Below are 11,906 nucleotides of genomic sequence, written 5' to 3'. Positions count from 1 at the left end.
GCGCCACACCAAAAGGATGGATATAAGACAGATTGACAAAAGGTGAAGCCAGAATGTCGTAGTTTAGAGATCTGATTTGACAAAAGATGAAGAAGAGAAGAAAAAAAATGTCATGAAGACGAAATAAAAAGATCCATTTAATGAATTTCCTCTGTTGATAAGTTATAAGAAGGAGGGAACGATGTGCTAATACCATAATAACTTTATCAGTCCAACACTGCCAGCACACATGTCCACCTCTTCCCAAATCTAGTCTGTGCTGGCTGTGGACTTTGCTTGTAGGATGCAAACATGCAAAAACTACAGCAGGCACTGGGACACACTCAGCAGCAATATGGCTTTGAGAGCAGCGATGTCTTTCTTACCATAGTTCCACATGCGACTTTGTTGTTTTGGTGCTGTGCAACTGAGCTAACATATCTAACAGAGGGAGGGATGTTTTTTGTTTTTTACCTTGATCATCAACTGAAATGTGTTTTCTTCATATGAGAGTCATTATTGTAATTCCCAAATGATGTTTGTGATTTGTGTGGACATCAGTGCTCTTGACGTGTTTAATGATGAAGGAATGCATAATGTTTTTGTATTATAGTCTTTCAGTTTCATGTAAAAAGAGATCAAAAGAAACAGAGAGATGACTTTTGCAAGGGGGTGAAGTAAAAAATGTACAGCACTAGAGACTGTAGATATCACACATGCAGATCACAGAGAACCATATTGTGCAATGTAATGTTTGTACAATATACATATATATTAAATGCAGAATATATCTAAATACTATATACACTATAAGAGTTGTCACTAGATTATATATCATAAACTACAGACATATGATCTTTATTTGAGGCTGTGGGTGACGCACTGACAATCCAGTTGGCTACTTTAGTCTATGGTGTAGGCCGTCTTAATAGCCGTTATGTGAACGTGGACCTATGTGAGCTAAAGGATGAAGCTCCTTTAGTCCTCTGATCACACTGATGCACCATTAGATATTCAACAGGGCTGTGATTGATGACACATTTTAAAGTTCAAGGTAAAAAAACAGTGACATATTGCTATTTCCCTGGCATGCTATTGTGTAAAGCAGGTTAGATTAACAATAAAATGAACCGCATTTGTGTTTCGAAGTTGCTGTGTTGACAGTTACCTGCCAATCACAGAGGATGACGAGAGTTTATCCATCTGTGTCATGTGTACGACATTTTACTTTCAGGCTGTTGTAGTTGCCCAGAGTGTGCTGATATTTATTTCTGTGTAGCCTATAATGTAATTACAATGTTGGAAATAACATGTAATTCACACAAGTTGTGTCAAAACCATACGTGGGTCTGCAACTGTCATCACCTCATTATGACAGCTCTGATTAGTAAGTAAAGCCCCCTGGTCTGCGTTTTACTGAAAAAAAATCTAAAATCAAGACGAAAAAAAAAAGATCTTTCCAGTCAAATGTCAAGGTTCCTCTGTGTGTCTGGCTGTGCTGTAAAACTCACTCTGTGGTTTTGTGTCAGTGACTCCCACAACTCAGTGAACCAGCCTCTTTCACTGCCTGTGACCAAAAGACTCACTCAGGCTCACTGGGGTTCAGTCATATTTAAGTCTCAGTACTAAAGTGGAGCAGGTGACACACATATTCATCTTGTAATGTTTTGCTGCCATATTTACAGAATGAAAAAAAAATACCATCAAGTGACTCTCATAATTACTGTCGGTGTATTTAGACATATCACAGGGCTGATGCAATTTTTTTAAAGAATGAAATATAACAGAGGAAACAACAGATACAGTAAGAACACGATGTCAGTTAAGTCTTATAGCAAAGAATAACAAAAAAGAGAATATAATAAGGAAGGGAACGTGGTTGATCTTTCAGATAATTATTTTGCTGTGCCAACTTTTATTTTTTTTAATTCCAGACACATCAGTTCTTAACTCTATGCAACAGAGATGTGTTTGAATGCATTTGCTTTTTTTGGAATTAAATGTTATATCTGTGAAGATATGGTCTAAAAAAAATATGTCTTACATAGAACAACTTTAATTTGTACATCCCTGAAAGAAAATATAAAATATATAGATTTTTTTTACTGATTTTAATATAAATTGTTAACACCTGTTAGCATATACTTGGAGCTTGTGCACTTTATTATTATGTCTTTTTTTTTTTTCTTGTCTAATTCTAACTGTCATGACATGCAAGATTATGTGTTTTGTGTGTCTGCACTGAAATGAACTGAATCATGGTATATGTGGTGGAAGAAAATATTGTGATGTGCATTTTGTATCTATGTGGCAAAAGAAAAACAAGAAGACACGTTGGGGTTCCTGAACACAATGCACAATCTGGGGAGAAATCAATCGTACTGCATAACACTCATAGTCTACTTACCAGTCTGTGTACAAAGTACAGTAAATAAGACATATTCCCTAAATGCTCAGTCATGACTGTTTAACCCCTCGTGTTTCATTAGACTTCCCTCAAACTAATTATTGTTCGTTCAGATCAGCTGTTGCCTGTAATTGTGAATCCATCCATTTGTTGTTGTTCTGAGGGGTGTGAATGTGACTCAAGTCCTTTGACATGTGTACATAAAGTGTTTATTTTCTACAAAGATTGAATGTTTATATTGTCCGAAGTTTGAGCATGTGAGTGTCTAAAAAAAATCACAGAAGACTTATAATTGTACAGCAATGCGTGTCTGTAGTTGTATAAGAGGAGTTGACTGTGTAATCAAAACATGTGCTGTCAACCAATGACTGTCTGTGCAACCGCGTCCTGTAAACGGCTGAAACAACTCAAAGGGTAAAAAAAATCTATTCAACTTTAATAGTTGTCTGAGACTTTATGTTTTGGATGTTGCATGTTTTGTTGATGGTTTGTCTGTATATTTTGCCTACAGAATATGTTTAAAAAGAGACACAATATGTATAGATTTATCTGTATGATGACTGTAAAGAAACATGCTTGTAAAATTGTCTTGTTTTTCACTCAGTGTAAAAACAAAGAATCTAATGTTATGGTTGTGTGGTTGTACACAGGATGTGTTGAGATATTATGCAAATTGTGCTGTAAAAATCAGCTGTTTCCCTTGAGTCTAAAGAATAAATATTAAGAAGAGCTATATTACACATGCAGAGTTGAGCTTGTTTTTCTTTTGATTCATAAAACAGCATTTTGAAGAATGCATACTACATTTTATTCCTTACATGAGGATCAAAAGGACAAAAAACACTAAGCAGTGTGCTGTCTGGCACTATGTAATTCTTAATAGTACCACCTGATGGTAGCAAAGTAATGCACATCGTGTTTATTATTATTATTATAATGTTGTATATAAAGTAAGAAAGTAACCCTTCTTAAGCATTTCATATTTCATATTTTTTTGGAGGAGATCGATTATCATTTATTAATTCGAGCTGCTCATGGGTACGTGCATTTTGTTTTTCACCTTCTACTTCCAGCCCTTGTGCTCTCCAAATTGCCATCCAAATGAGGTATGCAAAAGTTCACAATAAACAACTTTAAAGATACACTTGTATTTACAGAGATGTATACAGAGAGACATATATATATATATATATATATATATATATATATATATATATATATATATATATATATATATATATATATATATATATATATTATTGCTGCCATTTATGGTGCAGTCTATAAAGTGCTTAACAACTTTTTAACAATTATGATTTATTCTCAGTAGAAAAACATTATTGTCTGATTTCATTTATTAAATGACCCATTTACTCTTTTATTAATCTTTTTTTTTCAGTGAAATTACCGTCCATAACACCATCTCTACCAGCTTTAACTAAACAATCTGTGTCTAGCATACTTTGCCTTGCTTTTTCTTTTGTTAGTCAGTGCATTTACAACTAAAAGCACAATACATGATTGGGCATGCCTTTATTTAGTGGTAATATGAAGACATGACCACTAACATCTGAAACCTGTGGTAGAAAAGCATCCTGTGCTCACATTGGTTGTATCACAGTCTCATGACACATACTGTAAGTGCTTATGTGTCACGATCTGGTTTGGGACTTGCTGCTGTTACTTGGGTAAAACACTTACATATGACGGACAAAGTTATGCTTTGAGTCCAAATGTATTAAAACACGGTTTCAAAACAGTTAACAGGGAACAATCAAGGGTAATAATAATTTTGATAAATCCGTCCCTTACAATGACTGATATCCTTACGTTGACTCTGGTAGTCACTCTCCTGAAGTGTTGTTAAACGTGACTGCCAGCTTTCATCTTACAGAACCGATTTAACGTCGATTCAGCATTAATGAAACTGTTTTATTTATTCATATTAATTTAGGTTAGATTAATCGAACCAACAGAAACACTGTTGGGTTATGCAACAAGGGTTTTCCAGTTAGGTTGACATTACTTTGAACATTGATTTGTTGCATACAAAACAGTAAGTAATTCATACACAAACCAGCAGTGCTTATTCTACATAATAATTGTATGCAAAAAGTTGCGTAGATTTTGTGAAAGAAGATCAATTTCAGTGAAAATATCATATCATCAAGTTATTACATGTAATCCCTCACATGCAATTTAGACTTTGCAATAGTTTGATAATTGTTTTTTATTGCTTGCATTATTGTTATAAATATGCATTATGGGTGTTCAAATATATAACAGAACAAGGGTCTTGGAGATACGGAGCCAAAACTACTGTATTGATTTACTGTAATAGTGCAACTTTAAAGCATAACTCTGTGAACAGCTACTGATTCTTGTGATTTTACTAAATGACCTCTAGATGGCAGTATCCTCTATCAAATAACCTGATCCGTAACTAGTGGAACTGAACACCTATTGCCTTTACATCATTACCAGAGATGTCCATGTCAACAAGTGGTTTTTAATATCAGCCTAGTATGCTGATATTAAAATGATATGACTGTATGTGCTTATTCATTTAATGGAATCATCAACATATTTAAATAAAAGTAATGTTTATATTATTTGGGAATTCTCAGTGTGCATGCAGTAAAAATGCAAGACTTTTGGGCAAACCAGGTTATTAGTTTTAAATGTAAAGAGAAACTTTGAAATGTATAATGGTTGTACATTTGCGTTATGCTAGACTGTAGGAATATATTGGTGTCTCAGGCTTCAGGCAGAGATACGCTGTCTGTGTCTGTCTGACAGAGCAGGCCATTCGTTTGTATTCTTGTCTTTTATCCACTTCAGATTATACATTAGGAGAGGTGTAGCAGCTTGGGCATTAGTCTGACACCTCTTCCTATTCAAGATGTAGTGTGAGATGTTCCTAATTGATGAAAAAAAGTATTGCAAAGAAGGCAGCATCTTCTCCACACAGCTTTTTTCTGTTATGTTCCTCCTCTCAGTTCTCACCATTCACTTACTTTTCTCCATCCCATCAGCAGGTGCATCTCTTCCACTACAGGGGGAAATGAGTGTGAGAAAAGTGCAGCGAGTGAGAATGTGGAGAGGGTGATGTGTCAGGAGTGAAGGGAGTGAAGGGATGAGAATAGTGGAGAAACTGATGGGGGACAGCAGTACAGTGAGAGCCAGTGGAGAGGTTGGGATGGGAGACACAAAGAGAGAAAATGGGGGAAGGGAGGAGGGGAGGGTGAGAGGACACGAGAGATGGTGTGCGGTTGCCAAGCAACGATTGATAACCAAATCCCCAAGCATCTTGCTTGTGCTGCCCTTCCCTCCCTCCATGCCACACACACACACACACACACACACACACACACACACACACACACACACACACACACACACACACACACACACACACACAGTAGATTTATGCTCTCACTTTAACATTCAATTATTTAATCAAAGTGTTGATGCTCTTAATTTAGAATGATAAAAACTGTTTTTACGGTATCCTGCGCAGGAGCTTGTATCTTTATTTATACATGCATGTTAGGATACACAGCACATATAGCTGCAAATCCAGTCTTTTAAAACAGATGTGATTGATGCTACTGAGATTTATAGGGCTCTGACTGTGCTTTGCCCATAAGATTGTACACTATGTGTGTGAAATCAATAGATCTGTCACACTAGCACTGATTCCCATGTGGGATAGTTTCTCTCCTCGCTGCCACTCATGCTACTCGGATGACTGATAGCGACTGGCAAAAATTGTGCTATCAAAGCCAGTCAATTCTCCCATCTCTCCAGGTTGAGGGAATTGAAAGGTTGTAGGGCATTTTAAGCCAAATCCACATCTGTATTCAATGGGTGCGCTCGTGGGTGGTACATACCTGTGTCAGACCCTCCCTTTAGCAGGTGTTTCTTTATAGGGAGGTAAAACACACACAATGTGTTGCTCCAAAGAGGGAATGCGGGAATGCTGTACACCTTGAGGGAAGGAAAACACATATAGAGTGATGCTTTTTGGACCAAAATTGAAATTGAAATAGCACATGCATTGTAATGTTTGGGTATTATTAGATCTACATACTTGGGAAAAGTCTAAATTGCACTGAAGACTGACAAAAATAAAATTACAAGAAAAAAACGAGCACTGGGTGTGAGGTGAGGTGTGAGTGAGAGACTGAGCAAGAGTGTGTGCGTGAGAGAGAGAGAGAGAGAGAGAGAGAGAGAGAGAGAGAGAGAGAGAGAGAGAGAGAGAGAAATCCAGTTTCACCTGTTAGAGCGCCGGATGGCTGGGTGAGCAGATTAGAGGTGTCAAGGTTCGTTAATCTGAGAGGGAGCGACAGACTGCCACTCAGCTGCTTCTGCACACCGCTCCCACTCTTTGGCGGCGAAGGAGAGCGGAGCACATTTGGTGTTGACGCGTGTCGGGGAATTTCCCCCTCTTTTTTTTTTACAATGGATACCTGCAGGGTACGAGCCTGGGTGTTTCTGGTCCTGTTATGGCAGGACGGGTATTTGGCATCGCAGTTTCCGACACAGCTCGTGTAAGTACATCCCCTGTAATCCCATTTCGAGCAGTTGCTGTTCTGGTCCGCAGACTCGTTTCAAGTGCTCGTTGTTTAGACACAAGGAGCCCATTAGGCTAATGAGCCACTCACGGTGTGTCGGCGGGTTCAGGGAGAGTGGGATGGGCAGGTCGTTTCATTCACGCACCACTGGTCATCTTGAAGGTAGACCATGTTTCAGCTTTCCTCTGGATGCTCGCCTCCAGGCGGTGATGGATCTTGGTTACCGTAATCAGCAGATAAGATGTCTGTGAAGTTGTCGAGGAGTTACAGTGGCTTCGTCTGGTCTTGTTCCTTCATGTAAAATGACAAAAGTTGCCACTTGCGTGTGGCCCTTAGGAATTTGGAAGAATCCTGTCTAGTCTTGTGGTATTCATTCCCCAGTAATACTACAATAATGTTATGTCGTCCAAATATGGCAGAACAGTATATGATTAATTTGCAACGTGCGATTTTGTTAATTTTCCTTTGAGTTGATGTGTAATTTCATCCATGTTCACAAGATTGCTCACATGAACACATTTGTTAAGAGCCACCCAACAGCATACAGCCCAACAGTCATTTTATGACCGTATACATTGAAGGTATATTCACAGATAATTCAACAGTTTGAGTGATGTAAAATCCGCATATTGAGTTTATAACCATACACACAATTGTATCAGTATTTGGATTGATTCAAGACCCATCAATCTGTTAGGGAACAATAACAGATTTTAGTTCTACGTGGGCTACACCTTTATTTACATGCATTGATGCTGAAACAAAGGACATTTCTTAAGATACATTATCAAAAGTGGCACTGAAGAGTAAACATGTCCATATATGTGTAGTTACCTGTCTGCATTGTATATCATTGAACCCAATGTGCATGCAACATTGGCATCTGTCAGACATTTGTAATATGTTGACCCACTCATTTATATCAAAGTGGACTGAACATATACATAATGCCTCCGAGCGCAATGCAATACAATACAATATGATGCAATGCAATGGGATATGATGTGATATGATATGATACTACGATCAGAAGAGATACTGTCAGCATGTCTGAGCATGTTTTTGTTGTGAGTTGCTTGAAAGGAGTGTGCCACAGGTGGGCCAATTATCGTTGTTCAAATTTGGATTTGGTTTGTCTTGAGTACAGTCGAGATTTTCTGAGTACTCCAGTTTAGCATGAAACACTGAAAAGTAATCTGGCTACTCGCTCCAAAAGATCTGAGTCCACAAAGAAAGTATGTGGTGCTCCGAAGCTTTTACAATACAATTCTACAGCACCAACAAAAAGTTACAAAGACACTCAAGCTTGTATTTGAATTCAGAAATTAAAAGTCACCAATTAAAGTCAATGAGCTACTGCTATCGGGCTGCCATAGCAGAACATACATTTCTATAGCAACCTTTAGGTATAGCCTTTAGTGACAGCAAATATACCTGTGTTTCAAAGGAAATTCTATTCAGTGCTTTGTGTTTACAAAGCCCAATGTCATGATCTCCATAGATGGAGCCTGAAGTCTTGCAGGCTCCAGCATCCACTCTGAATGTCCATTAATCTGGAAGCTGACTCTGCCGTGGGTTTGCTGTCGTGATAGTGACCATTCAATAACCTTTATATTCCAATGGCCTTCAATTTGTTGCTAAATTCAATCTCTATTTGAAGAAAAGGAGGCTGTGTATAGGGATCTTTTTTTATATCCTCTGTTGAGGAAAATCTACAGCCTGGATCATCTTCCAGGAAGTTTGTTCATCACTGCAATCCCACCCAAAAATATATTTGCCTCAGAGGGGTTTATAATATGTAAGTAAGTAAGTATAAAAGTAATCATTAAATGATTGAGTCCACATTAATCTTCTAAATTACTGACTCTGCATGTCTAGATATCACAAATGAGATTTGAGTGAAATATACTCAACATTGCTATGATATTACGGTCAGATACGTTTGTTTTTGTTTGGAGTGTGATTAATAAAGTGGCTTCATTCAAATGCATCCCTTTCAGTTCCTTAATAGCTCTGTTGTTCCAGTAGCTACATTGGAGATGAAACGTGTCGCACTGCCATAGACGTGAAGAGCAAACATTTCAAAGTGAATAAAAAACAAGATTAGGATTGTGCTAGGAATATTTCAGAATCAGATCACCAACAAGCCCACATGTATTGCAAATCTAAGGTGATAACGGTTGAAAGAAAATAAAATGATTCTGTACAGAGCGTGAACCAAAAAATCCTCCCCTGTATATCAAGCTACGTCTTAGGCTATAGAAGGACTGAATTGGCCACTTGGGTTTTAGTATAGGCTACAGAATGTGAGCCGAGCACCGGGGTTGTTTTGGGGCATCGATGTTGGTGTTTCCATGCCTCATTCTGCTTTGGTGATGTCTTTGCCTCTATACTGATGTGTAATTAGACTGTAGCTTAACCCAGCCGCCCACCGAGATACACGTTATGGGCCAGTGTATTAATCTAGTGCCAAAGTTATGACATCACAACATCTGTCTCTCTCTTTCGTGTATTGTTTCTCTTTCTGTTTGGCTCTCATTTGCTCTTCCTGTGTCTGAAAAACAATGTAGGGCAGTGTCTGACCTAGTTGCCATTTGTATGTGCGTTTGTATGTGTGTGTTTAATTATCCAGAGTTGTACCAGAGGCTGTAGTAATCAAAGCAAGCTACCAGAGCAGAAAAAAATGTGCTACTTCAGCTCAACAACAATGACTTTATTTCTGTTTAGGCATCTCTAAATCACCATGCTATTTTAGCCACTGAAAAGATGTGATACAAGTGTGATGGCAATAGTATAATGATAACTTTAATTCACCTATTTGTATGGAAAGAGCTGAAATAAGATACATTACATGCAGGAGGTGATCTGACTTCACATAGATCAACTATGACGGGATGAAAGGCCTCACCTTATGGTATTTATGAAGCATCGCCATTAAACTAGGTTGGGACCTCAAGGGATGGTTAGAAATGCATGATTTAAGGATGAGGAGTTATTGTTCAGATACCTTTCATGCCTATGCATAATACATTTGACCATTTAAGGCAAATTAAACGAGAGGATTTGACTGCAAATATTCATAAAAAAGCAACAGGCATAGGACTTTTGAAAGCAGTAGCATAACTTTCTACTGTTATTGGACCGTTACTGTATATAATGAGCCAAGTGAGTGCACATTTGGTAGTTACATATGGACAAAGCAAATACACATTCAGTATCGTAATAATTGAGGAGCTATTCTTCAGATGAAGCCGAAATATTTGAATACATTCAGGAAAAAAAGTCTATCCAGATTGGACGTGCAGAAGAACTCCTTGGCCACAAACTGCACCAGTGCCTTGGTTGTCTCATCCATTTGTCAGCACCTGATAGTTTTTGTTATAGAGATTTACACTGGTAGCAGCTGAATTCACAGAAGCTAAACTCTGGAGAGAAGGCCCTCTGCTTCTCTGAATGTCAAGTCCCTGGAAACATACACACACACACACACACACACACACACACACACACACACACACACACACACACAAACATATACACTTTTACTCACAATTGACTTGTCAATACTGCAAGCTTTGAGAACTCAGGGGTCCAAGGTCCACTTAAAATACCTTACAATCAGTTTATTGTTTTCAGATTTGGGGACAAGAGATGAGCATCAAGAGAAGATAATTCATAAGGAGAGAAGAGAGTGAAAGAGATGCAAAAAGAGGAGAGGAAAAAACTGGCAGTTTCTCAACATCTCTTGCATAGTTGTAGCTAAAATAACTATGTGGGGAGAATCATAAAGAATTTGATTTATTTTAATTAAATGTAATATAACAGATTACTGTAAGCATAACATTAATATACAATATACAAATATAATGCATAGAAACAATAACTTACGAATGAATATGAACATTATCAAAGAGTAATTATAAGTACAAAGTAACCTGTGACCACTGACCACAAGGTTTAAAGTTATTCTGGAGCCTTTGATCAAATCTCATAATTTTCATCAGCAGATATAATTTTCCTTAATGGATATCACCATTTAAGCCACCATACATTAGAAATAATGGAGAATTGAAAATCTACAAGCCCATGATAATTGGGCACACAAGATCATGTGGTATAATAAAAAAGCCAGAGAACTGCTACTAGATGACTGTTATCATCAAACAAGGTTCTCCACTATTTTTTTTACAGTTTTTTAGAACTGACCAACGAAATGAAAAACACATCTTGTGTTAATGTTATAGTTGGATCTAACACCACTGGTCTATTTAGCTCCTGTTTGCAGATGAAACCGGAGTACCCAAACACCTTTTGGTGGCTCTAAATCCCCCTGACATACATTAAAGTAGCTGGACATCTATTTCACATAACCATAAAGCCCTGCCAAGCCAGTGTTTTCCTGAAACCATCTCATTTTGGAAATTAAGGGTTAGCTTCAGAATTATTGCTGACCCTGCTCTAGTATTCCCACCTACCCTCTCTTTTCCTAAACAATTTCAAACTGTGCTATCCCCTCTGGTATTCCCGCTTTTGCAATGTGTCTCATCTTTCTCCACAAGTGTACTTGCTCAGTATTTTAACCCACTGTGGATTTTGTGTCTCTGATGTATCTATACCGTATATTTTCTGGCTTGTGGATCGTATACCTTTCGCTCTTTGTTTTCATTGTATCACTTCCCTCTTCTGTATTGAGCATCGATGTGCATAACACTCACGACATTACTGCAATGGCATTTTTTAAGAAATATTTTCTGGGTGAGTATAAAATATCACTTTGCCATTGGGGAAGATCACAACTGACTTTGTGTTAGTATGAATGCATGGCAATGAGAGCATCTGTATCCCATGCCAACCTGTTATCATTCTCATCAAATATTAATGGATTTGTGTGTGTGTGTGTGTGTGTGTGTGTGTGTGTGTGTGTGTGTGTGTGTGTGTGTGTG

At 37.8% G+C, this 11,906-nt stretch overlaps 1 protein-coding gene across 1 annotated transcript in view; it reads left to right on the top strand.

The window, feature by feature from the left end:
* Nucleotides 1-6,850: 6,850 nt before the first annotated feature.
* LOC306741626 (voltage-dependent calcium channel subunit alpha-2/delta-1) overlaps nt 6,851-11,906 on the top strand; it is a gene marked incomplete at both ends in the record, with an annotated part of 61,774 nt that continues 56,718 nt past the window's right edge. Inside the window, one exon of the mRNA XM_079223939.1 lies at nt 6,851-6,939. Coding sequence (XP_079080065.1) covers nt 6,851-6,939 — 89 coding nt within the window. The remainder of the gene's footprint in view (nt 6,940-11,906) is intronic.

Source organism: Taurulus bubalis (assembly GCF_910589615.1).
Source record: "Taurulus bubalis genome assembly, chromosome: 9".
NCBI lineage: Eukaryota > Metazoa > Chordata > Actinopteri > Perciformes > Cottidae > Taurulus > Taurulus bubalis.
Note: the sequence above shows the minus strand (reverse complement) of the source record. Positions and strands in the feature narration are given on the sequence as shown.